The following is a 27,127-nucleotide window of genomic DNA, read 5'->3' as shown; positions in this document are numbered from 1 at the left end:
GCTCGCATGGCCTTACCTAGGAAGATGCAAGCAGACCACAGGTACAGTCAATGGGGCCCTTCCTCTGCCTGTGCCCAGCTTTCCAAAACCACAATTACTCATCCTTCAGAGACGTGTCAGTGTTGGTAAACTCCAGCCGTTAAACTGCATTACACTGATCTCTCCAGAAACCTTTGCAGTTATTAATAGTTTATTGATTGCAGCCTATTGCTGATGAGAGTAGGCCTCTTCCCTCCCATCTCCCTCGGGTCCCTGCCAAATGCAGAAGGCCTTCTATCCTGCTTGCAGATCAATGCCACTCGGTTCTGGGGAAAGAGTCTCTGGGGCCACTTAATCCACTTTACAAGGACAACAGGGAAGGCAAAAGCTCAGATCAGATGCTGAGCAGAAGTGGATTGGTTCAAATCTGAGCTATGACCCGGCAGATGTTGGAGCTGCAGATAAAGACTGGATCTGACTGGGCCGGGGTGGGGGGGTGGTGGCGGGGAGCTGCACTGGGCTTCCAGCAAGGATAGCGTGTTCTCCAGGTCCACACCACAGCCTCCTGGAAGGTTTCATCACCTACCCACTTAACGAATATTCATTGAGCACCTACTGTGATGGCAAACAGGAGCCTGGGTGGTGCAAGCGGTTTGCGATCACCTGCTAACCCTAAGGTTGATGGTTCGAACCCATCCAGCAATGCCACGGAAGAAAGACCTGGCGATCTGCTTCCGTAAAAATTACAGCCAAGAAAATCCTATGGAGCAGTTCTACTCTGCTACACGTGGGGTCACCATGAGTCATGCTAGGCATGGGGACACACTGGCCAACCAGACAGTACCAACCCTGCCTTCATGGAGCTTCTTGAAAGTGGTGGGGGAAGAGGGGCATTAAATAATCCCAACAAGAGTAATTAAATTACTATCTTGACAAGTACTAAGGTCATTATAAGCTGGAATCAACTTGATGGCACACAACAACAGCTAAGAGGAAGGTATGAGGGGACAGACTGTATCAGTTAGCTATTGCTGTGTAATAAACCACGCCAAACATTGATGGCTTAAAGCAACAACGGCTGATGAGTGCTCCCCAGTCTTGGGGCTGGCTGAGCTCACTCCTATGTTTTCTAGGATGACCTCAGGCTGGGATGGCTGGGGCCCCTGTCCACACACTCTCAACCTCCAGCAGGCCCTTGAGAGGCTTGTTTTCAGGGCAGAAGCAGGGGTCTGCCAAGAGAGGCAGAGACAGAGGGGCCTTTTGAGGCTTGGAACATGAACGCTGTCCCTTCCCCACATTGTTGCGTTGTTAGTTGCTGTAGAGTCAATTCCAACTCACGGCGACCCCATGTGTGCAGAGTAGAACCGCTCCATAAGGTTTTCAAGGCTGCGACCTTACGGAAGCAGATCGCCAGGCCTGTCTTCCAAGGCACCGCTGAGTGAGTTTGAACCACCAACCCTTCAACTAGTGGTTGATTGCTTAACTGTTTGTGCCAACCAGGGTCTCCTCTTGCCCACATAGTATTGACCAAATTGAGTGACAAGGCCAGCCCAGCAAGGGGGAGATAGACTCCGCTTCTCGATGGGAGGAGCTGTGAAGGTACATTGCAAGGGATACAGGAAGACTATTAGGGGCTCCATCAGTGCAACTGATCTACCACACCCATCTAATCCAGGGGCCTGGAGAAGATGTCCTTAAGGAAGTGACCTTTCCTTTGTTATTTGAACAATGAGTAGGACTTAGCCAGGGAAAGACAGTGCAGTATTCCCAGGAAAGGAGAGTATTGCAAGCAAAAACCCTAAATAGAGAAGGAACTTGGCTAAGTGCAGTGTGGGATCCTGGATTGGATCCTGGAACAGAAAAAGACTTCAGTGGAAAAATTGGTAAAATCCGATAAAGTCTGGAGTTTAGTTAATAGTAATGTACCAGGTTTCTTAGTTTTGACAAATGTAGCATGGTAAAAGGGGCATTGGTGGTTCCACGGTAGAATTCTCACCTCCCAAGCGGGAGACCTGGGTTCAATTCTCAGCCAATGCACCTCAGTGCGCAGCCACCACCCACCTATCAGTGGAGGCTTGAGTGTTGCTATGAGGCTGAACAGGTTTCAGCAGAGCTTCCAGACTAAGAATGATGAGGAAGAAAAGCCTTGTGACCTACTTCTGAAAATTAGCCAGTGAAAACCCTATGGATCACAACAGTCCAATCCACAACCAATCATGAGGATGGCAAGGAACCAGGCAGTATTTCATCCAGTGTGCATGGGGTCACCATTGGTCGGGACACACTCGAAGGCAGATAACAGTAACAATGTAAGACCTTGGTAATAGGGAACAGTGGGTGAGAGGTATACAGGGATTCTGTGTATTATCTTTGAAACTTTCCTTTAAATTTAAAATTATTCCAAAATAAAAAATGTATTGGGAAGAAAAAAAGCTTGGTACATAGTAGGAATGGAAAGAATGCCATCGTGAGGGGAGCCAGCAAGAGGAGGGCGTGAGACTGTGGCCAGAGATGGAGAAGGATCCACTGTCGTGGATTCTCGTCTTCATCTTAAAAGCAGAGAGAAGCCTTTGAAGGGCTTTGGGTAGAGGAGTAACATTAATGTGATCTGCATTTGAAAAGATCCGGTGTCTCCTTGGAGAGTGGATTGGGAGAGAGATTAAGCAGGGGCAGAGAAACCTTAAACCATTGCTATTCCAGGTAAGGAAACCCTGGTGGCAGGAAACCCTGGTGGTGCACGGGTTAAGAGCTACGGCTGCTAACCAAAGGTTTGGCAGTTTGAATCCACCAGCCACTCCTTGGAAACCCTATGGGGCTGTTCTACTCTGTCCTATAGGGTCGCTATGAGTCAGAATTGACGGCAACGGGTTTGATTTTTTTGTTGTTATTTATTTCCGGTGAGGATTGGTGGTGGCAATGGAGATAGGGAGAAACAGATGGATTCAGGATGTATTTAGGAGGCACCTAGGACTTGGTCACTGATTGTATTTGGGGATATAGAAATGGTAGCTATGAAAGAGGATGCCCAGGACTGTGACTTGGGTTAATGGTGGAGGGCAGGGCCATTCATGGAGTTAAAGAACCCAGTGGAAGGCACATCTGGCTGTAGAAATAGTCCTAAGTGGGAATCTGCCTTCTTTATAAGGCACCAAGCCAGGTGTCCCCTGAGCTGTCTTCTATACCACCTGTGTAGTGTCAACCCGAGCATATTGCTTATGTCACTGTCACCTGAGCATGTCATCAGTGTAGCAATTGCCTAAGCATGTTACCTGTGTTGCTATCACATAAACACATCTTCTGTGCGTACCACCTATGTGCCAGTTACCTGCACATATCACCTGTGTGTCAACCTTGCCATTATTATCTTATTACATCACCTGGGTAGCTGCCAGCTACGCATGTCCCCTTAGCCTGTTTTTTTACAGCGCTGTCACCGGAGCATGTCACCTGCACACCTGTCACCTACGCAAGTCAACTAAACCAGTCGTCTTTAAAACTGACACCTATGAATATCACCTAAACATGTCACTCTGGGTAACTGTCACTCAGTAACCGTGCCGGCAGACAGGCTGTTTTTTCAGTCTGGCTGAGTTACAAACACAGAAAATGGTTCCCCCAGGGGAGACGGATCCCCTGCTGTTCCTACTGTCACGGTGCTCTTTCCCCTGACAGCGGTGAGTAGAGGGAGGCAGCATCGTCTCAGCGAAGTTTCCCTAATGAAAAGCTCCCCATTCTTTAAGGCCTTCGGTGACAGTCGGTAGACCAGATGTCAACCTCTGTGTATTCTGTGTAAATGAAGGTGTTTGTTTATGCTAATGTGTGCTGGGTTGTGGGGAGGGAAAGGCTGGCTCAGCTCCGTGAGAGAGACTGGGGGCCCAGGTGTGTGGGGGGTGAGAGGGAGGGAGGGACAGTGAGTCACAGGAAGAAGGAGCTGGAAGACAAAGATGAGAGGGAGGGAAACAGCTGAAACGCGAAGAGAAAAGAGTGAATCTGAGGTTAAATTGCTCAGTAGAAACAGATGGAAGAGAGAGATGAGGCTGAGCTGAGTGAGGAATATGTCCAGGAGGGGATGGGAGTGAAGAACGGGATTGAAGCGCCCTCCCTTCTCAGCAGGTGGCAGGGCTGAGACCACACCAGGGCCTGAGCTCTTAACCACCACCCTCTTTGTCCCCCAGTGGGGTAGGATGTCAGCCAGTGAGGTGGAGAAGGGCATGGCGCTTGGCATTTATCAGGGCTACTGTGAATATGGGACTCCCTGGATGGTGCAGATGGTTAGCATGCTTGGCTGCTAACTGAAAAGCTGGAGGTTCTAGTCTACCCGGAGGCACCTCGGAAGAAAGGCCTGGTGATCTGCTTCCAAAAAATCAGCCATTGAAAACCTTATGGAGCACAGTTCTACTCTGACACACAAGGGGTCATCATGAGTCAGAATCCACTGGCTTTTTTACCGTGAACTTGAGTTTCTTCTTCTGGTTTTATGTGGCTTGAGAACCTTTAAGACCCAAACAGAGACCCTGGTTCCTCTAAGTTGTGGCCAGAATAAGCCTCGTTGGCCCCATAATTAGATCCAGAGAGGATTGGAACTTACTGGAGGACACACAGTTTTCCTGCAAGCAAATGCCCGCCCTTCCCTGTCCAAACCACCCAGAATCCACTTGCAGGAATTTCCTCTCCCCACAGGGCCACAAAGGACGAAGAAACAAGCAATGATCCCTGTGTTCCTTTGGGTGCCACTGTCCTGCTTACAGAGGTCTTGCAAGGACATCATTGCATTTAATCCTCACTGCAGCTCTATGAAGCATCAGCCCCATTTTTTTAGATAAAAATACAGAGGCTCAGAGAGGTGGCCTGACTTGCCCAAGGTCACATAGCTTATAAACAGCAGGGGCCACTTGAACTTGGTTCTCTGAAAGCACATCAGGACTCTTTACTATTTGTGATGTGACATCGAGTTGATTCTGACTCATAGGGAACCTAGAAGTATCCCGTAGGGTTTCCTAGGCCGCAGTCTTTACAGAAGCAGATCTCCAGGTCTTTTCTTCCACGGAGCGGCTGGTGGGTTCAAACTGCTGAACTTTCAGTCAGCAGCCTAGCACTTAACCATTGTGCCTCCAGGGCTCCTTCTTTTCACTATACCAGGGAGGAAAGAGCTGCCCTGTGGGTGTTTTCCATGGGAAGAGAGAACAACATACCAACTCATTTTTGCATAGTCAGCTCCTGTAGACCCTGTAGAAGGATCTAGAACAGGAGATGCCACACTACAGCCTGTAGGCCAAATCCAATCGATCGCCTGCGTTTGTGTAGCCTGTAAACTAAGAATTGTTTTTACATTTTAAAATCGGTGAAAAAAACAAAAGAAAAAATAATGTTTCATGGCACATGAAAATTATATGAAATTCAAATTTCAATGTCCATAGATAACGTTTTATCGGGACGCAGCCACACTGTATTTGTTCATGCTTTCATACCCAGCAGCAGAGGTGAATAGTTGCGACAGAGACCATATGGCCTGCAAAGCCTGAAATATTTACTATCTGGCCTTTTAGAGGAAAAGTCTAGAAGAAGGTTGAGGAGGCCTTTCCCCTCCTCACAGGCCCTCCTCTGAGAAGCCCTCCTTCTACCTCAGGCAAAGCCAACTGCTCCCTGCTTTATGCTCTGATAAGAACAAACAAAAAAACCAAACCAGTTACATTCAAAGGATTCCCATCCATGGTGACCCCATGTGTGTCAGAGCAGAACTGTGCTCCATAGGGTTTTCAGTGGCTGATTTTTCAGAAGGAGATTGCCAGGCCTTTCTTCTTAGGTGCCTCTGGGTGGATTCAAACCTCCAACCTTTCGGTTAGCAGCGAGTACATTAACTGTTTGCACCAACCAGGGACTCCATGCTCTGATAAGTGGCTCGTTTTTCCATGTGAGTCTGGAGTACTGATCAACCTCTCGGCTCCTTGTCCACTGGAATGTGGGTTCCTCCTGGGAGACGGGAATTTAGTTTCTTCTCAGTGTCCAGGGCTGGGGATAAAGTGGCAGCACACAGCATGGAAAAAATTCAAATCCTGGCTCTTACTAGCCGTACTAGGGGGTGAGGGGGACAATCACATCCCCTGTCTGAGCTGCAGTTTCCTCACCTATGAAATGGGACAGTGATCCCTCCTTGAGGGGGTTCGGGGAACCGAGGAGTGAGTGAGGTGATGCACTGGGTAACAGTTCTGAGCCAGGACCATATGCCAGGTGCCATGCTAAGTGCCTGACACCTCAACCATGTCATCGTCACAGCACCCCTGGGAGTGGGCACCATTGCCATCCCTAGTTCATGGAAGCTGAAAGGCTAAAGACCATGTCCAGGGCCCACGGCTAGCACAGGTTGACCTCTGGCTGAACACGGAGCCCACACCTTTACTTCCTGCAGCACTGTGTGCAGTGCTTGGCATACAGTTGGTGTTCAATAAATGTTCACTCCTTGTCTTAGTCATCTAGTGCCGCTGTAACAGAAATACCACAAGTGGATGGCTTCAACAAAGAGAAGTTTATTCTCTGACAGTCTAGTAGGCTACAAGTCCAAATTGAGGGCATTGGCTCCAGCGGAAGGCTCTCTCTCTCTCTGTTGGCTCTGGAAGAAGGTCTTTGTCATTAATCTTCGCCAGTCAAGGAGTTTCTCAGGCACAGGGACGCCAGGTCCGAAGGATGCACTCTGTTCCTGGTGCTGCTTTCTTGGTGTTATGAGGTCCCCACTCTCTGCTTGCTTCCCTTTCCTTTTATCTCTTGTAAGATAAAATGTGGTGTCGGCCACACTCCAGGGAAACTACCTTTACATTGGATCAGGGATATGACTTTAGTAAGGGTGTTACAGTCCCACCTTAATCCTCTTTAACATGAAATGACAATCACAAAATGGAGGACAGTCACACAATACTGGGAATCATGGCCTAACCAAGTTGACACATATTTTGGGGGGACACAATTCAATCCATGACACTCCGCCCCCCAGAACAGCACACTGACATGTGGTCAGTCATAATAAGTGGTGAACATAGGCTGAGCCAGAGGGGCTTTGGGCTTGGTTCCCTGGAGCACTGTCTCCTTCTAGCCCCAGAGTGACATCCCTCCTCCTGCTCCTCTTCCTCCCCTCAGGCTGCCAGAGGTCCGAATCTCAGACAACGGCCCCTACGAGTGCCATGTAGGCATCTACGATCGAGCCACAAGAGAGAAGGTAGTCCTGGCCTCAGGCAACATATTTCTCAACGTCATGGGTGAGTGCAAGACCCCCAGCCCTGGCAGGAGTGGTGAGGCGCTCCGTGTATGTATGTGCATGTGTGCATGTGTATACGTGTGTGTACATGCATGTGTGCATGCACACATGTGTGCATCTCTACATGTGTGTGCATCTCTACATGTGTGTGCACACACGTGTGCTACAGGATCTGTCTTGGGACCACCCACCCAAATGCCTGTTATGCTGGCAGGGGGCCCTCTTCTTCTTCCCCACCCCTGCCCTCAGGGGGCAAGGAGGCCAGCCATGCTGAGATGTGACCGGTGTGGGCTTGCCTTCTCCCATGAGCACTGACCTCACGACGGCAGGGGCTATGCCCTTGTCCCTGGGTCCTCGTGGCTCGGTACCAGACTGGACCCTGGAGGAGCTCATGGACATTGATGAGAATGGAGGGGAACTGAAGGAGTAATGAGAGCCGGCGTAGCCTCTGGGCCTCAGTGTCCACTTCTGTAGGATGAGTATGGGACAGAGACCTAGTGGGTCATTCATAGGCCATCCAGCTCCAGGCTCTGTGACCCAGGGAGGGAATAAGGGCGGGAGGTACCGAGCAGTGTGCGGGCAGCTGTGTGAGCACCTTTCCCAGGCTGAAGTCCAAAGCCATGTTTGTAGAAACACCAATGGGGAGGGGAAAGTGCAGGGGGGAGGGTAGGAGGAAGGCTGAGCCAGTCCACGAGACCCTGGGGGAGTCTGAGACAGCATCTCAGTGAGGCACACACCTGGCTGCAGAGAGAAGGGCTCTGCCCTTCAGCCAGGTGTGTCCTCCCTGCACCTCCTGGCCTTTCCAGGATGTGGAAGGAACAGGTGATGAGCAGGAAAGCACACTGGCTGGGCGCCACAGCTCCTGGCTCTGTCTCTGGCTGGCTGTGTCCTTGAGCAAGTCAACCCCCACCCCAGCCTCGATTTCCCCATTTGTAAAACAAGGGTATAGCACCGGGTGATCTCAGAAGCCCCTGCCGGCTCTGACATTCTTGTTGGACGTGATTTCTGATTCAGGTGCAGCTCTGCTGCCTGGAGTTGAAGGGACTTGGCCTTGACTCAGGCTCCAGGCTCTCTGATTTTATTATCAAATGGTATTTACCAGGGAAACGAGGCTTGGCATCCTCAGGCAATCAGTGAGGGCAGAAAGGCCCTGTTGCAAGCCGCTGCTTCTGGGGAAATTGAAAACCTCCAAAGGCCGGACCTCCAGAGGGACATCGATGCCCTCAGTGGCAACATGTGGTGCGTCCCGGCTTCCTGGTGGAGCCGTGACTACGGCGGCAGTGGCGGCTGTGCCGGGAACGGGCCAGGGCGGCAGGTGGCACTGCCGGGGTAACCTACCCTCTTGAAGTCACTCACTCACTGACCCTAATACATGAACAAGACACATCCTTGGTCACACTAGGGAACCCAACAAAGGACAAGACTCAGTTTGCTCCATCAAGGGGCTCCCAGTTTGATGAGTGTCACTCCTTTATTCATCAAATATGGATTGAGCACCTACTATGTGCCAGGTACTGGACACACGGTTTTGAACAGGACAAAGTCCTTTGTCCTTAAGGGGTTTACTCCCCAATGCATGAGACATACATAAAACACGTGTGTAGATAAATCAATGAGATGATTATGAATAGTGACAAATGCTAGTAAGAAAATAGAGTGGGGTAACTGGATCGAGTGACTACAGTTACTGAGGAGGGGCTCAGAGAAATCTCCCTGGAGGCCACTGTGCTAAGTGCCTTATATTATGTCATTCAGTCCCCACAGGCAACTCAAAGGTTGTTGTTGTTAGTTGCCGTTGAGTCATTCCGACTCATGACGACCTCATGTGTTACAGGGTAAAACTGCTCCATAGGGTTTCTTTGCTGTAACCAACAGAAGCCGATCACCAGGCCTTTTCTTCATCGGTACTGCTGATTGGATTCGAACGACCAACCTTTAGGTTAGCAGTTGAGCACAAACTGCTTACACCACCTAGGGATGTAACCCGAGGGTAGGTACTAAGATCAGTATCCCCATTCTGCAGATGCAGAAAGGAAGCTCAGAGAAAGCAAGGAACTTGCCTAAAGTCACATAGCCAGGAAGTGGTAGACCTGGGATTCAAACGCAGGCCTATCTGATCATAAAATCTTCCTATGACACCAGGCTGCCCAGTGCTGACATCAGAACTTAGGCATCCTGACCCCCAGGCCAGCTCTATTGCATTGCTGGAGGCCGTGTAGATGCTGAGACTTCACTCTGGTGCCTGCGAACAAGGCTGGAGTCCTCAAAAGCCACCTCAACCTTGAAGCCCTCACTCCCCATTGATTCACCAAAGGACCCTGAGTAAGCTACTCTCCCTCTCTGGGCTTCAGTCTCTCCATCCGTACACTGAGAAGGTTGGATCAGATAATCCCAAAGCTCCCTCCCAACCCTGACACTAGTGAGTCTGTTACCCTTAGGCGGGGAAACCGAGGCACAGAGAGGTCTCATGGGACCAACCTGGTGGCAGGGCTGGCCTGGTGGTCCCTGTTGATCTAGGGGTTGCACCCCAGGCAGGCACAGCCCTCTCCCCGTACTGTGGCTCTGTTGGCCAAGACCACTCCTCTCTTTCTGTCTCGCTGTCTGGGGATCAGGGGACCACCAGATGGGAGGCGACAGCCCTCGAGACCAGGGTGCAGGAATGGCTAGAAGCTGCTGTGATTCTACTTACCGACCTGCCTGGTGGGGCTTAGCGGGCTGTGGAGGAGGCTTAGGCTGCTTGGACAGCACAAGGAGGGGCAGGCCTAGCCTGCCACACCCACTCTGGTGCCCCCAGCTACAGGGTAGCGGGTTAAGTAAGGCTTCGAGCTCTGGAAATTCAGAGCGTCCAGGGCTGGGACTGCCTGGAACAGGACCTACACACCACAGTCAGTCTTCTGACCGACCTCATTATTTACTATGCCTGGTGTCACAGTGGTTAAGCGCTCAGCTGCTAACCAAAAGTTTGGCAGTTCAAATCTACCAGCTGCTCCTTAGAAACCCTATGGGACAGTTCTACTCTGTCCTATAGGGTCACTGTGAGTTGGAATCGGCTCGACAGCAATGGGTTTTATGTCTTCCCATCCCAGTTCTGTCTCCCTACCCATGGGCAGACACACCCATGCTCAGGATGCCAAATAGGCCAACACCACAGCTGACATGTGTCCATCCCTAGTGTGTGCCTGATAGTGCCCGAGCTTCTGGCTACAGATGCATTAGCTCAGAATCCCCAAGACAATCCTGGGAACTGGGGGATGTTATGGTCTCCATTATACAGATCAGGGGCCAGGGCACAGGGAGGGGAAGTGACATGTCTAGGGCCATAGCAGCCATCTGAGGCCAAGCCCATGGTCTGAACCAGCAGTTCTCTAACTTGAGCATGCATCAGACCGGCCCGGAAGGCTTGTTAAAAGAGATTCCAGGGCCCCACCCTCAGAGCTCCTAATTCAGTAGGTCTTGAGTGGAGTCTGAGAATTTGCATTTCTCATAGAATCCCAGGAGATGCTGATGCAGCTGCTCCAGGGACTCCAGTTTCAGAACCACTGGTCTAAACCTCTGGGTATTTCCAAATATGCTAATACTGCATCTGTACCTATATCTACATCAATATCGAAATCTATCTACATCTGTATCTACATTCTTCTCCATGTACAAATGTAGTCTCCTTCCTCTCTCCAGTTCTCACCTCATCTTACTCTCGACATGGCAGGAAGCCCTATCCCTGTAGCATAGAAGTTAAGGACATACATAGGCTTTGGGCTAAATCCCAGCTCCACCATCGTGACCTTGGGTTTATTAGCCTCCCTGGGCTTCAGTTTCCCCATCTGTAAAATAGGGATAAGAATGCCTGCTTCCTAGGGTGGTTGCAAGGATAAAATCAGATAAGGTTTGTAAACACTTAGCCCAGCATCCGGCACAGCTGAAGGTGTCTCTTAGTTGGACTTCATTGTTTTTATTGTCACTGTCTCCAACCTGCCCCTCCTGGGTATAGCTGTGGCTGCCTCTCCACGGCTCCTGGTTCTACCCTAGTGTGGAGACATCTTGTCCATTTATTTGTGACTTCAAGGAGGCTTAAGCCCATCTGAGAAATGAATGTCCCAGGGACCACAGCTTCACATACCCTGGATTCCTGAGCTTGGGGCCCAGTTCTGCCCTGTTTCTGGGCGTGGCAGGGGCAGCTGGCTTTGCCAGCTCATCCTCCCCTGGGCCTCCTCCCCGAAGGTGCACCTAGGGAAGGAGCTGGGGTATATCAACAACTGTAATAATGACAGTAACACCTCATACTCGCCCAGTGTATGCCAATTCCAGAGTGCTTTCACATCTAGCATGTTACCCAATCCCACAACAGCCCCACAAGGGCAGTATTACTGTTACCTCCAATTCACAGTTGAGGCGACTGAGGATTGAGGAGGGAAAAGGACTTGCTTGGGGCCCCACAAGACTGTGGTCCCTGCCCTTAGCAGTATGGATTCCACGGCTCACCCAGGTCCATAATGGGGGTGGGGGTGGAGGGTTGAGGTGCAGAGGCAATTGAGCTAAGTATGTGAGAACTCCACTTAGTCTAACCCATAGGGTATTTCCCATATATAATCCCATAATCCAATGGCCGTATCAGCCTGAGAGGGAGGATTGCTATTGTGCCTATTGCATAGATGAGATAATAGAGGCTCAGAGAGGGACGTGCCTTCCCTGGCCAAGGTCAGGAGGATTAAATGAGATAACCCATAGAATGTTTTTGTTGTTAGGTGCCGTTGAGTCAGTTCCAACTCATAGCAACCCTGTGTACAACAGAATGAAACACTGACCAGTCCTGCGCCATCCTCACAATCATTGTTATGTTTGAGCCCATTGTTAAAGCCACTGTGTCAATCCATCTCGTCGAGGGTCTTCCTCTTTTCTGCTGACCCTCCACCTTACCAAGCATGATATCCCTCTCCAGGGACTGCCTTCTGATAACATGTCCAAAGTATATGAGATGAAGTTTCGCCATCCATCCTCTCTTCCAACGAGCATTCTGGCTGTACTTCTTCCAAGATAGATTTGTTTGTTCTTCTTGCAGTCCATGGTATATTCAATATTCTTTGCCAACACCATAATCCAAAGGCATCATTTCTTCTTCAGTCTTCCTTAGTCATTGTCCAGCTGTCACATGCATGTGAGGTGATTGAAAATACCATGGCTTGGGTCAGGTGCACCTTAGTCCTCAAAGTGACATCTTTGCTTTTTAACACTTTAAAGAGGTCTTTTGCAGCAAGTTTGCCCAATGCAATACATCATCTGATGTCTTGACTGCTGCTTCCGTGGGCACTGATTGTGGATCCAAGTAAAATGAAATCCTTGACAACTTCAATCTTTTCTCCATTTATCATGATGTTGCTTATTGGTCCAGTTGTGAGGATTTTTGTTCTCTTTATGTTGAGGTATAATCCGTACTGAAAGCTGTAGTCTCTGACCTTCATCAGCGCATGCTTCAAGTCCTCTTCTCTTTCAGCAAGCAAGGTTGTGTCATCTGCGTATTGAAGGTTGTTAACGAGTCTTCCTCCAATCCTGATGCCCCATTCTTCTTCATATAGTCCAGCTTCTCAGATTATTTGCTGAGCGTACAGATTGAATAAGTATGGTGAAAGGATACAACCCTGACCACACCTTTCCTGACTTTAATCCACGCAGTATATCCTTGTTCTGTTTAATCGATTGCCTCTTGGTCTATGTACAGGTTCATCATGAGCACAATTAAGTGTTCTGGAATTCCTGTTCTTCCCAATGTTATCCATAATTTGTTACGATCCACACAGTCGAATGTCTTTGGATAGTCAATAAAATGCAGGTAACATCTTTCTGGCATTCTCTGCTTTCAGCCAAGATTCATCTGATATCAGCAATGATATCCCTCATTCCACATCCTCTTCTGAATCTGGCTTGAATTTCTGGCAGTTCCCTGTCGATGTACTGCCACTGACCTTTTGATTAGCAGCTGAGCAATTTAACCACTGAGCCAGCAGGGCTCCTCAACCTATAGAATAGGATGCCCTTAGCCCACTGCCTGTCACAGTCTGAGTGCGTAATCAATGATATCTCTAATGACAAATAGTAATCATGTCAATCCAATTCAAGCACAATTAGATAGGTTTTAAAAAAAACTGTCAACCCCTCGTCCCCCCACCCATCACCTTCTCCTTCAAATATATTTCAAGGCAGCTCTCAAAAATTAAAATGTACTCATACTTTGGCTTGTTGTGACATTATATAGACCCATTCTTACTCGTATATATGCATATTCAAAAACCCTTCCTCCCAGTGAGTGGAGGTCATTGAAGCCTGAGGTCTCCTTTGTACCAGAAGGGACTGCTAAGGACTGTAGCAGCTAACAGTGGGGCAAGACAGCCCCCTATTTGGGGGTCATGGAAGCTTCCCGGGACAGCAGGCAGGAGGGAGAGCCGAGGAGCGGCACAGGCCAGGCCCCACCTGTGTGGGAAGCGGTTCTGCGCATAGCGGCCCCCAGTCTGCCATCTCTGCATCTGCAGCCAGCCCGTTTCCAGTGTGGCTATTTCCAGAGGCCTCCGGTGAAGATCAAAATGCGAGAATGGCTGTAATTTCACGCCTATAACATTCCGCTTTGTGGTGGGAAAGACATTTGGGAGCCCCGTGGGTGACACCTAGGGTGTGTGCCGCACACATTCATTAAAATGTTTTTATCCAAGCTGCAGATAAATTGTAAGCCAATTTGAAAGTTGTGTGCTGGGCCCCAGGAACACATTATACACAGTCACGGAAGGATTGCAGAGGCACTTCTTGGGGGTGCAGGTTATCTGGGTACAGGGGAGCATGTTAAGGGTGCGATGTTACAATCAATTAAATGTTATAAGGGCCAGACACCCCTACTCCTGTCCCAGCTGCAATCAAAAGGTGCTGCTCTTCTGCTTCTCCCAGAATGCCAGGGGGCAGGATTTCAGATGGTAGTTCTGCCATCAAATGGGCCCCTTACAGCCCAATAGCTAGTGATCAAGGCCAAATTCCATCAAGCTCGTGCTGGGTGCCAGGCACTGTGATGAGTGCTCAACCCACCACTAATCATGGGATCTTCACAGAGTCCTTGAAGGTAGGAGTTGTCATACCCATTTTACAGATGAGGAAATTGAGTTTCTGAGATTTTCAAGGACTTACCCATGTAAGTGACAAGAGCTGGGATTCCCATCCAACAATGCCTGAGCCCAAAGCTGGTGCTCCTTACAGCAACCCTGAGCTTCCAAGGGAGACCTCTTGCCTTTGGCACAAAGGCTGCTAGTAAGGCGAATGTCGAGTGAACACTGGGGGCTGATAGAGCAGAGAGTGTGAGGACCTCATTAAGACTGAGCACTAACTAGGACTCTGGATGGTGCAAATGGTTAACGAGCTTGGCTGCTAACTGAAAGACTGGAGATTTGAGTCCACCCAGAGGCATCTCAGAAGAAAGGTCTGGCAATCTACTTCTGAAAAATTAGCCATTGAAAACCTGATGGAGCACAGTTCCATTCTGACACACGAGTCAGAATCCACTCAATGGCCACTAGTTTGTGGGTATAAATTGGTATCGCATTGTGGTTTTGATTTGCATGTCGACTGTGGCTAATGATGTTAAGCATCTCTTCGTGTGCTTATTGGTCATTTGTGTATCTTCTTTGGAGAAATTTCTATTCAGATCCTTTGTACTTTTGAGTGGGTAATTTTTCCTTGTATTATTGAATTGTAAGAGTTCTTCAAATATTTTTTAGATATATGATTTGCAAATATTTTCTCCCATTTTGTGTGTTGTCTTTTCACTTTCTTAATGTTATCCTTTGAAGCACAACACTTAATGTTGATGAAGTCTAGTTTATCTACTTTCTATTTTATCACTTGTGTCTTTGGTGGCATATCTACGAAGGCTTTCCTAACCCAAGGTCACAAAGGTTTGCTCCTGGATTTTCTTCTAAGAGTTTTATAGTTTTAGTTCTTACATTTTGGTCTACGATCCATTGAATTAATTTTTGTATATGGTGTGAGGTAGGGGTCCAACTTCATTGCTTTGCATTAGGATATTCAGTTGTTCCAGAACCATTTGTTGAACAGTTTCTTCTTTCCCCATTGAATTGTCCTGGTATCCTTGTCGAAAATCAAGTGACCACAATGTAAAGGTTTATTTCTGGACTCTCAATCCTATTCCAGTGATCTATATGTCTATCCTAATGCACGTCTAGTGCTTTTTTAAACCATCTGGCCACCCCTAGTCTGGCTTTGTTACTCCCCAGGTACAAGAGCTTGGGCAATGAGTTCATAAGAAATTCTCCTGTGGCCAGTTCCTCAGGCCTTCCCATTGAAGGAAACTCACCCCAGGGCTTGTGAGGGCTCCCTGAGGAAAAGAGGGTGCAGAAGATCCTGGGGGCTGATGGAGGCTGAGCTTACTTCCATGAAGTCACAAAAAAACCTAGGACGTCCAGGGATCTGGATTCCTGCCTTCTAAGATCAGATTCTTGAATCCGCTTCTTTTGACTCCCAGCCCAGTGTTCCTCTCTTGAAACAGGAGCAAATTTCTCAGGATGGATAATTAAGGTGTCGAGGACCTCTCTTGACTTGGGAAGGAGAAATGCCTATGGCTCCAAATGGGATGGGGAGAGCTGAGGCCTGAGGATAGATCCTTCCCCCTCAATGTCCTGCTGATGCTCTTACCCAAAACCAAACCCACTGCTCTCAAATCGATTCCTGACTCATAGCAATCCTATAGGACAAAGTAGAACTGCCCCATAGGGTTTCCAAGGCTGTAAATCTTTACGGAAGCAGACTGCCACATCTTTCTCCCATAGACCAACTGGTGGGTTCAAACCACCAACCTTTCAGTTAGCAGCTGAGCACTAAACCTCTGCACCACCAGGGCTCCTTGATGCTCTTACAGGCCTGAGCACAATAGGAGAAACACCGTTCTGCTTATCTGAAGGATGCCAATGGTAAAGCAGGGTGCAGCTAGCAGAATTCCTTTTCAAGAAGCCTGCCTGTGCCTAGGACAGCTGTGGGGGATGGGGTGTCTCCCAGGCAGAGGCAGTGCAGAGCTTGTGTTCAGGGCAGTCCAGGGGAGAGGTTAGGTCAGTGGATGGAGGCCGCTGGTCTGAGAATCCTTAGGGGTCCCCAGGTAGGAATGCTGGGAGCTGCAGCCCTCTCCACACCCCAGGACGCCTGCTGGGTGGAAAATGATTGGCTCATTCCTTTCCCTCGGAGCCAGAGTAGATGAGCCCCCTGCTGGGCTTGGACTAATTACATTAACTGGCCCCAGGCAATTACAGTGGCCGTGGACTCCAGGGAGCACAGACTCCACTGCTCTGTGGATGAGGTGGGGGTGGGTGGGGATCCAGGCCAGAGCTGCAGAGGATTCCTAGGGCGCCGACGGGGAGGAGGCTCGAACCCAAACGTCCGCCTCCCACCCCAGGAGCCCCCAGGGCCCTGAGAACCAGGCCTGGGCTGCTCTTATTCCGCAAGGCAACATCTGGGCAGACCCACCTCCAAGCCCTTTCCCTGCCCGCTTCCTGCCCACTCTGGATAAGTCACAGGAGTGACCAAGGTCCTCCAAGTGGGAAACAGGAGGAGTCAGAATAATCCCCAACTGGAGAATTATCTCTCTATTAAATTAGGTTGACTGTAACCGCAGTTTACCTCCTTAGAGAGCTAAGGAGTGGTTAAGAATATCGGTTTTGGATTCAGATGTGAATTTTAAACCCAGTTGTGCAACGAATAGTGATAAAAGCAGCCGATGTTTATTGAGTATTTATTATACGCTAGGCCCTGTTCTAATTGCTTTACACCTGTTAATGCATTCAATTGTCCTCTAAGGTGGGTTCTGCTTTTACCAGAAAACCAGTTGACATCAAGTCAACTCCTGACTCATGACGTCCCCATGTGTGTCAGAGTAGAACTGTGCTCCACAGGGTTGAGGCTCTATTATTACCTCCCCCATTTTACAGTTGTGCAAACAGAGAAGTTAAAGGATTCACCCAAGGGCATAGGTTTAGAGTAAAGAAAGAACTAGGATACTAGGATTCAAACCCTGACAGTCTGGCTCCAGAGCCCATAGGCCTAACCACTAAGATACACTGCTCAAATTGGAACATGACCTGCAGCCTCAGTTGTCCTGTCTGTTAAATGGGGGTTACTGTAGCACCTCCCCATGATGCTGTTGGGGGATGAAATATGATAGCCATGTAAGGAGCATTATCCCTAGCTCAAGGTGAGTACTTATGAAAAGGGTTTTTATTATTGTTAGTTACCATTGAGTTAACCCCTGACCCATGGTGACCAGGAGTACATATGCAAAAACACCACCTGGTCCTGTGCCATCCCCATGATCGGTTGTAGGTCAGACCATTGTGATCCAGAGGATTTTCGTTTTCAGAAGTAGATCACTGTGCCTTTCTTCTCAGCCCTAGTCTAGAAGCTCTGCTGAAACCTGTTCAGCATCATAGCAACACACAAGCCTCCACTGGCAGAAGGGTGGTAGCTGAGCCTGAGGCGTATTGGCTGGGAATTGAACCCAGGTCTCCAGCATGGAAGGCAAAAGGTTTTACCCCTAAGCCACCAATGCCCTACCTATTCCTATCCCCCAGCCTTTTAGTCTTAACCCTTTACCAGTAAAGTCAGTGGGGCGGTGGATGGGGTCAGAGTTGCAGAAATGACAATGGCCCAGCAGGAGCTCTCTAAGCCAGGCAGTGACAACTCTGGACCCCCAGCCTGGATTCTGGTAAAGGAGATCAGAAAAGAGAATGGGGCTGGGCAGCTGTGAGTCCCATCTCACCTCCTTCGCTCTCTTGCTGTGACTTTTCCTCTCTGAGTCTCAGTTTCCTAATCTGGAAACTGGGGGTAACAAAGATTCCTGCCTCATAAGGTGATTATGAGGCATATATACGATGGTTCCTTGAAGCACATCATAAGTGCTCAGCCTGGGTCTGCTGGCATCACTGTTAGGACTGGGTGGGCAGTCAGAGGCCAGAGAGAATGAGAGCCAGCCCAGGGCTGGGGCAGCCAGCACAGAGTCTGGACATGTGAGGCATTTCCAGGCAGAAGCCTCAGGACATGAGGACCAATTGGAAAGATGGGAACAGATGTGAGAGACATTGTGGGTCTGGCACTGGATGGAGACGGTCTTTTGAGAAGGAACCAACGGAGCCATGTGATCTCACTCAGCAGCCAGTGACTGCAGCAAATGGGCTGCTGGGATGGAGAGGCCAGGGCAGCGGGCCTGAGGACTTCTGCGGGCCTCCTCCCTGCCAGCTGGAGCTTCTAGGGGGCAGCTAGCTGGGCATCTGGGGGCCTGAGACAGCTGGCTGGGCTGGGCTAGGCACGAGCTGGCCAGAGGTGGGGCTGTAGCCCGAGGGCCGAGGCAGGAGTGGCCAGGGTCCTTCAAGCTGGGCCTAACAGGGGCTTGGAGACTGGCGTCTTGAGTGTCTGGACTTGGCCAGGGACCTGGACAAAGGATGCCCACACTGCCTGCCTGCTGCCCACAAGCCTCCCAGCTAGCAGAGGTCACCGGCTGAGAGCCAGTTCAGAGAGGAGCCAGACAGATGTGCTTGAGGCTCAGAGGAACACTTTGGAACTGACTGGGTCATCTAGCAAGGACAGCCACTTCCCAGCTTTAGCTCCAAAGGCCCCAGCCTGCTGACTACCTCCTGAACAGGCTTCTAGAATCCTCCCTCTGTCTCTTTCTGAACACGGCCCTGCAAAGCAGAAGTGCCCTTGACTACAGCCCACACAGCACCTGGCAAGAGGCCTAGCACATTCTATTAGCTATCCTTCCAATCCCCTACAAACTCTGAGGCAGGTCCTGTGATGTCTCATTCATAAGCGAAAAAACTACAGACTGCTGGAGAGGGTAAGGGACTTGCCAAAGGCCCCACAGTAAGGGGTTGGGGCTAGGATTTGAGCTTAGGTCTGCTGGAAACCAGAGCACATGATTTTTCCACTGCATGAGGCTGCCAGGAAGACAGAGGAACAGCCCTCCTTTCTGAGTGTGGGCAATATGGCTGCTACTTCAGTCTCTGGATCAACGTCCTCTGCTGGGGAGTCAGTTGCCAGGCCTCCTTTCAACAAGGACAACATGGAATATTTGGACTGCACTGTTATCTGGCCCTTCCAACAGTCCTATGAAGCTAGAAGAGCGAGGATCAGTATACCCATTTTACAGTGGAGGAAACTGAGTCTGCTAATAAAGGGAAGGCTGGGATTTGAACATGGACACTCTCTGATTGCCATTCTCCCTCTGTGGGGACCTGAGGCCCAGAGGTGGGGTTGGAGACAAGGCCACTGAAGTGCACGTTGGGTGTGACTTGAAGGCCACTTAGCTCTCTGATCCCTAGCTGTGACTGGAGGAATTAGGCAACACATGCTTTTTGTGGATCTTGTCCCTGGGGCCACAGAGCTGACCATCACCATCCCTTCCCCGAAGAGAGCACGGTGTTTAGTGAGAGGGGAAACAGAAAAACTATTTGCTCATTCTTTCCTCACGTTTATTTATAAGCACCTACTATGTGCTCAGCTACTAACCAAAAGGTTGGTAGTTTGAATCCACTCAGAGTACCTCGGAAGAAAGGTCTGGTCATCTACTTCTGAAAGTTCACAGCCATTGAAAACCCAATGGAGCACAGTTCTACTCTGAAACTCATGAGGTTGCCGTGAGTAAACTGGTTTGGTGGGTTTTTTTTTTTTTTTTTTTAATGTGCCTGCTATGGGGGAGGGGCTGAGAGCAGCCCCATTTCCCTGTAAATGGCCACAGGGGTTCAAGATTCATTAATACAGGGAGCCAGGATATCATAATAAGAGCAGTAAATTTTGCACTTACAGGGTGCCAGACATCGCTCCAAACACTTTTAATATATTAATTCATTTAAGCTTCACACCCCTAAAAGATAGGTACTCTAATTATTCCCATTTTAATAAATGAGGAAACTGAGGCCCAGAGGGGTTAAGTAACTTTCCCAAGGTCACACAGCTAGTAAGTGGGAGAGCTTGTTTTTAAACCTAGGTTGGCTTGATCTGGAGCCTCTGTACGGCCTCATACAAAGTGGTGTCTTGCCCACCAGAGCCGAGCAGAAGGGACTTGTCTGCTCTCTTGAATTGTCCAGGCAGGTGGCTGCAGGCCCTGGAGGCCCTCACTAACTCCCTGGACCTTCCATGTCTCACCCACCGGTCTCACTTCTTGTTCCAGGCTTGCCTCTCCCCGCAACCCAGCCGCCCCTCTCGGCTCCAGCCTCGCAGGCTGGCAGGTGCATCATTACACCTTGACAAGTGGTAGGTCAGTGAGATGCTTTATCCTCTCCGCCACTGGGAGCTGGATTTAGTGGCTCCAGCAGAAGGTAAACTTCCCCTCCCTAGGACAGGCCCCTTAATTACAGTGAAATGTGGCTGTTGAAACTGCAGTGCCTCAGGCCCAGTGATTTAAGAAGCAGGCACAGAGGCTGAGGTTACAGGTGTTAACAGAGTTGTATCAGATCCCGGAGAGCTGGGATGAGAGTGCAATGGGAGGCAATGAACTGGCTCCCGGAAGGATACTGCCCACAGACAGTCCTGGGAGAAGGAGTAATCCCACCGCCTCGTGTACAGAAGGGGAAACTAAGACCAAGATCACGCTGCAAATCTCTTGGCCCAGGAGTCAGCAGTCCTGTCTCTGCTGCCCACATGCAGTGCATCCTGGGACTCAGCTTCCCCTTCTGTACATGAGGAGGCCAGATTACTTTCCTCACCCCCTGGCAACAACAATCACAATAACTTTAACAATAAAAGCCAGCACTGATTGAGTGCTTGTTGTATGTCAGGCATTATGCTAAGTTATTTATGAGCATTCACTTGATTAATTTTCACAACAGCTGGTGAAGTCATTATACCTATTGTTCCCATTTTACAGAAGAGGAAACCGAGGCTCAGAGAGATGAGGCGAATTGCCCAAGACCACATGGCTAGTGAGTGATCAAATGGAGAGGCCAAGTCCCTCTTTCTGAAGCCAGAGCCCAAACTCCAGGCTCCGGGAGTGACAAGAGGGATATAAGATCCTGTTTCTGCCCTGAAGGAATCACCAAAAGATGGGAGAGACAGAGAAGGGCACAGATTTCCAGAATTCCAGCAGAAGGAAAATAAGGACTCAGGGGAGGATGAGGGTACAAGCTGAGGGTTGTGGGAATTCCCAGGAGAGTCTCCTCTAGTCGGAGATACCTGGAGGGCTTCACGGAGGAGGTGGCACAGAGTTGGGTACAGCAGGTTGGAGGCAGATAGGACAAGAGGCATTTCAGGCAGGAGAAACGTGTAGGCAAAGGTATAGGACAGGAACACATGGCAGGCAGGAAGCAATTCTGGGTGGCAGGTACCCAAGACATAGATAAGGGAGTAGGTAGTAAGATATGACGGTAATAACAATAATGACAGTAACTGACATTTACTGAGTGCTGGCCAGGTGCTAGGCAAGGGTCTAAAGACTTTACATAATGCTCACAGGAACCCTGTCAAGTACATATTATCATGATCCCCATTTTACAGATGAGAGAACTGAAACACAGAGAGGATAAATGACTTGCCAAGGTCACCCAGCTAGTAGGTGGCAGAGCCAGCATTCGAATGTGGCAGCCTGGCTCCCTAGCTGGCACAAGGCTATTTGCTCTGGCTGTGCCCAGTCCCTGAGGGGGTAGGGGCAGGTGAGGAAAGGCCTCGCCAGGCAGGCTCTTCTCTCATGCAACCCTGCTGTAGGCCCTACCAGCCTGCTGTCCACCAAGCTTGGCCACCGGCAGAGAGGAAAGGAGAGGCCAGAGCAGGGCCCTGCATCCTGGTGACGTCTGTCCATCAGGCATGAGAAGCCGAGGGGAGCCCAGGGCCAGGGATGCCAAGGGACATCCCAGAGAAGCTTCCCGAAACAGCCCAGGGATTTGGGAGCAGGGGAGGGTAGTTCGTGGGGAATCATGGTGCCACCCACAGCCTCTCAGCTGATTCTCCCTATGGACCACAGTGAGAAGGATTCAGAGGATGGGGAAGATGCAGGCTTAGAAAATCTCCAGGGTGCCAATACATCTGGGCAATGATTCCTGCCTGGACCCCAGGCCCACCAGAGGAAAGACCCTAACTCCTGAGACTTCCGAGAAGGAGAGCCTGGGCGCTTGTCTGCAGACCAGGCCTGCTGTCTGACTGTGCTGCATCAAACCTTGAGCATTCCTGCTGTAGCTTCCCTCTGGGCTCCCCCACCCAGAGCCATAGACTTTGAGAACTGGAGGGGATTTTAAGAATCACCTAGTCCAACCCCATGACTGAGTCAAGGCAAACCAAGGCCCCAAGACAGATCCCACAGGAGGTGAATGGCAGAGGTAGACACAGCTCAGGGAGAGTGTCTACAGGTTACAGGCATGTGCTCGGGTTAAGCCAGACACAAGTTCAAGTCGTAGCCTTGATCCTCACCGGTCAAGTGGCCTTGGACCTGTTCCTTTGAAAACTTCAGTTTCTGCCTCTTTAAAATGGAGATAATTCCCTACCTCCCGGGCTATCGTGAGGATCTAATGCACCACCACCTGTCTGTCAGTTTGTCATACTGTGGTGGCTTGCATGTTGCTGTGATGCTGGAAGCTCTGCCACCATGTCAAATGCTAGCAGACTTACCCATGGTGGACAAGTTTCAGCAAAGCTTCCAGACCAAGAAGGACTAGGAAAGAGGACCTGGTGATCTACTTCTGAAAATCAGCCAACAAAAATCCTATGGGGATCACAGCAGAATATTGTCTGATACTGTGCTGTAAGATGCAAACATACCAACAATCATGAAGATGGCACAGAACTGGGTAATGTTTCATTCTGTTATACACAAGGTCTCCATGAGTTGGAGTCAACTCGCCGGCAACTAACAACAAGAACACCAACACATGTAAAGCATTTAGCATGGAGCCTGTCAGAGGGTGACTGCCAGGGAGCAGAGGCGATGGTCAAGCTCCCCCTCTGTGTGCCTGGGACCCACGCGCCCTTGACTCAGGGGGCAGTGGGAAGGTGCTCCTTGAGCAAGTCCAGCCCCACTGATGCACCCCTGCAAACATCAACTCTTGGAGACCTCCTGTGCCAGCCCTGTGCTGGGTTCCAATCAGCAGAATGAACGACTCCCTGCCCTGAGGAGCTCTAGACCAGCAGTGAGCGAGTGATGTAGGCAAACACAAGCCAGTGTCAGAGGTTACTCTTCACAAACATGACGGCCAACGCTTACCTGGCACTTACCCATGCCAGGGGCCAAGTGAGTCACAAACATCAGCTCATTTAATCCTTACAGCCACCCTATGAGGTAAGCACTGTTACGATCCCCATTTTACGGATGAGGAAACTGAAGCCTGGATGGGCCTGGTGAGGGATGAGGTTAGAGAGGTCAGCGTTTCTGGGATGTCTCTAGACAAAGATGAAATAGGTGGCTGAGGTCTCCAGCACATGGGCTCCCAGGGCAAGGCGAGGGGTAGAGACCACATAAACTGGATCTCTGACATCCCCCACCACACTGACCAAAGCCCCTCTGGCTGATAGAATGAAGCCTCAGCTCTTTAAAGATGCAATCCAATAGATGTGTGATAAAGCAGGTGGAGTTACATGTTAATCGTATAACCCAGGAGATGGGAACACAAGTCTTCATCGTGGAATTATTTGAACTTTTCGGCATGTTTGAAAATTTCCATAATAAAATGTCAGGGGGAAAGAAATGCTCAATTCCCCATTCCACAAATACTCCTTCTCCTCGGCTCCTCCCCTTCCCCTCGCCTCGCACCGTGGCTCTGGAAATTGCTTTATGAGAAGCAAGCAACAAGAATGGTTTACTTGCCCTCTGACTGAAGAAATCAATCCTAAAACGCTGATAGGACTGGAAAAACCGCCGGCCGCCAGGGCCCCGGGGAAATCTCCCGCTGAAGGGAAGGGCTCTGAGCTGCACAAGGCAGGGCTGGATTTTAGGGATTTGCTAGGGGGTTCGGGAGCTGGAGGTGGCACAGGGGGGCTGGGCCTGGGGAAACTCATGAGGCCTTCTTGCCACCTGAATATTAGAGAACGAGGGGATACTGGGAGACTGGCAACTGAGGCCCAGGGAGGGGAAGGGACTCACGTTGCACAGAAAGCCAGTGGCCAGTCAGTCACCTCACTTCAGCCGCCGACTCCCAGTTGATGCCGTTTCCCAAGACACTGTGGTAAACTAAGAACTGGTTACAACTAGGATTGATTTTGTGTTCACTAAGGGTCAGGTCCTGGTGGTGCAGACGTGAAGAGCTTGGCTGCTAACCAAAAGGTCGGCAGTTTGAATCCTTGGAAACGCTATGGGGCAGTGTGACTCTGTCCTGTAGGGTCGCCATGAGTCGGCATCGACTCAATGGCATTGGGTCAGGAAGTGCCAAGGACTTCCTTCCTCACAAGCACCTCACACGAGGCAAGCACCGTTGTCACCCTCATTTTATGGCATGCAAGATGAGGGGATCAGACCATTGCGATCCACAGGGTTTTCATTGGCTGGTTTTTCGGAAGTAGATCACCAGGCCTTTCTTCCTAGTCCATCTTAGTGTGGAAGCACCTCCGAAGCCTGTTCAGCATCACAGCAACGCACAAGCCTCCACTGACAGACCCGTGGTGGCTGCACGTGAGGTGCATTGACCGGGGACCGAACCCCAGTCTCCCACATGGAAGGCGAGAATTCTACCAGTGGGCCACCACTGTCCCCTATCCAAGTCATGAGGCAGAGGTTTTCTAGGCTGAGGGAGGAGCAGGGAGGGGTCCCCCAGAGCCTCAAGCTGCAGCCTCCTGCTGTCTAGGAGGGCAGAGGGACAGAGAGTGTAGACTTCTCTCCAGGGAGGAACCGAGCTGGTGCCACTGCCGCCCAGCAGATCTGAAACATGCTTTCCCTTTTGCCGGGGCCTCCCAAGCTTTCGTGGGCTCCAGGAGGGGAGGCTTCCCTCATAAAGCTGCAAATATGCTACCTGGTGAAACTGCCCATGTATGTAATATACACCTCTGGGATATATTGAAAACAGCCCCCAAATTGACCGGCTTTGCTGCTATTTAAAACAGATTCACGTCACACCCCACAGATTTCATCTCTGCAGAAAGGACACCTCGCGGGGCTTACGTGCATTCACTAGATGGCCACGTAAACGACAATGGCATGGAAGATCTGAGGCTGCCACATGCAGTAGGGGCCAGACAGGCAGCCGGATAGCGCCCCCCATGGACAGGGCAGGTCCACATGGGACTGAGCCAAGGAAGCGATTAGAAAATGTGAAATATTGAAAAGCAGTCAACCAGGGCACCTGCAGAATGTATTGCACCAGTTGTAGGGGGTGAGGCTTAGGAGACTTGGGGGCCTATGACCCATTCAGTGCATGGGGCCAGAAAGGTCCCAGAAAGTTCCACCTGTCCCCTGTTTGCTGAAGCCTGGAGAAGGCCAGCTGACATTCTCCCGTTGCCCTGAGCCTTCTCCCCGAGTCAGTTATAATGTTCACGCCCTTGACCACTATAACAACTCTGGGGGCTGGTTCTTGTTATATCTAGTTTAGACAGCGGCTTACATAGCTCGAGGCAATGGTTCACACCCTTGAGCTTGCATTAGAATCACCTGAACCCAAACCCATACCCATTGCCGTCAAGTTGAATCCAACTGATAGCAACCCTATGGGAGAGAATAGAACTGCCCCATAGGGTTTCCAAGGAGCAACTGGTAGATTCAAACTGCTGACCTTTTGGTTAACAGCTGAGCTCTTAACCACTGTGCCACCAGAATCACCTGAAAGGCTTGTTAAAATGCAGATGGTGGACCCCACCCCAGGATTTCTGATTCAGTAGGTCTGGAATGGAATCCCTAAGTGTGCAAACGATTAACAAGCTCAGCTGCTAACTGGAAGTTTGGAGGTTCAAGACCACCCAGAGGCACCTTGGAAGAATGGCCTGGCCATCTACTGCTGAAAAATCAGCCACCATTGACTCTGACACACATGGGGTTGCTATGAGTCAGAGTCGACTTGAGGGCAACTGGTTAGTTCAGGGCTTGAGCCGGGCTTAAGAGTTCGCATGTCTAACAAGTTCCCCAGGTGGTGCTAATGCTGCTGGTCCTGGTAACACAGCTGGAGAACCCACGGGGTTAAAGGCTTAGCCTAGAAACCAGAATAGAATACAAATCCAGACTCAACACCCAAACCTGTGGCCTGGCCGCCCCACAACCCCTTCGAGGGTGTGTGGGATTTTCTGTCTCCATCAGCAGTACCCCAAGCAGGATCCTTCTCTGCCTAGCCTCAGTGATTCACTGCCTTGCCCTGCCCCCCTTGACTCCCCTCCACTTCCCCAGAGCAGTCAGCCAGGGCCTCCAGTTGGGGTAGTTAATTTTATCTTCCACCACAGCAAAAGCACAACAGCTGGCAGGGGCGGGGCCAGGCAGGTGAGCAGGTGCTGCCAGCCAGGTAACCATGGAGCGGGGGGTGGGGAGGGTGGATATGCCTGCAGCCACTCAGCTCCCGCATGACCCCGTTCCACTCAGAAAGGCCCTGGGAGGACCCTGGGACGGCGGCAATGGCCAGGTCCCCCACCTTTCACCTTGGCATCAGCCTGCGAGTTCCCATGGCTGCTTTCAAGCTGAGGGGGTTGGTGGGCTTGGCTCAGCAGCTGCCACGTAAAAGAAGCCGTTGCAGCCCATATACACACAGATGTTGTGTTTCTCTCTCCTATCACCGACGGTGGCTCCATTTGGGGGCTTTTTGTCGGCTTTTTTCCCTTGGCTGCTGTTACTGCTTAGTTCAATATTTAATTTTCCCGTAAACCGAAGAGTTGTGCTTTTTCCTCTCTCTTTTTCTTGCCAGAGTACCCCTCCCACTGGTGGGATCTACCTCCTCAGGCCTCTGATGAGAGAGAAGGGCTTGAGCAGGGTTAGAGAATTCA

The 27,127-nt window shown here is 50.2% G+C and overlaps 1 protein-coding gene across 1 annotated transcript in view; it reads left to right on the top strand.

Moving 5' to 3' along the window:
* Window positions 1-27,127, top strand: part of IGSF21 (immunoglobin superfamily member 21) — a 194,175-nt gene that overhangs the window by 140,645 nt on the left and 26,403 nt on the right. The window contains exon 4 of the mRNA XM_004377197.3: window positions 7,108-7,226. Within this exon, the coding sequence (XP_004377254.2) occupies window positions 7,108-7,226 (119 nt within the window). The remainder of the gene's footprint in view (window positions 1-7,107; window positions 7,227-27,127) is intronic.

The sequence above is a fragment of the Trichechus manatus genome, unplaced genomic scaffold (assembly GCF_000243295.1).
Source record: "Trichechus manatus latirostris isolate Lorelei unplaced genomic scaffold, TriManLat1.0 scaffold00048, whole genome shotgun sequence".
NCBI classification, from domain to species: Eukaryota; Metazoa; Chordata; class Mammalia; order Sirenia; family Trichechidae; genus Trichechus; species Trichechus manatus.
The sequence above is the reverse complement of the archived record's forward strand: the minus strand, read 5'-3'. Positions and strand labels throughout refer to the sequence as shown.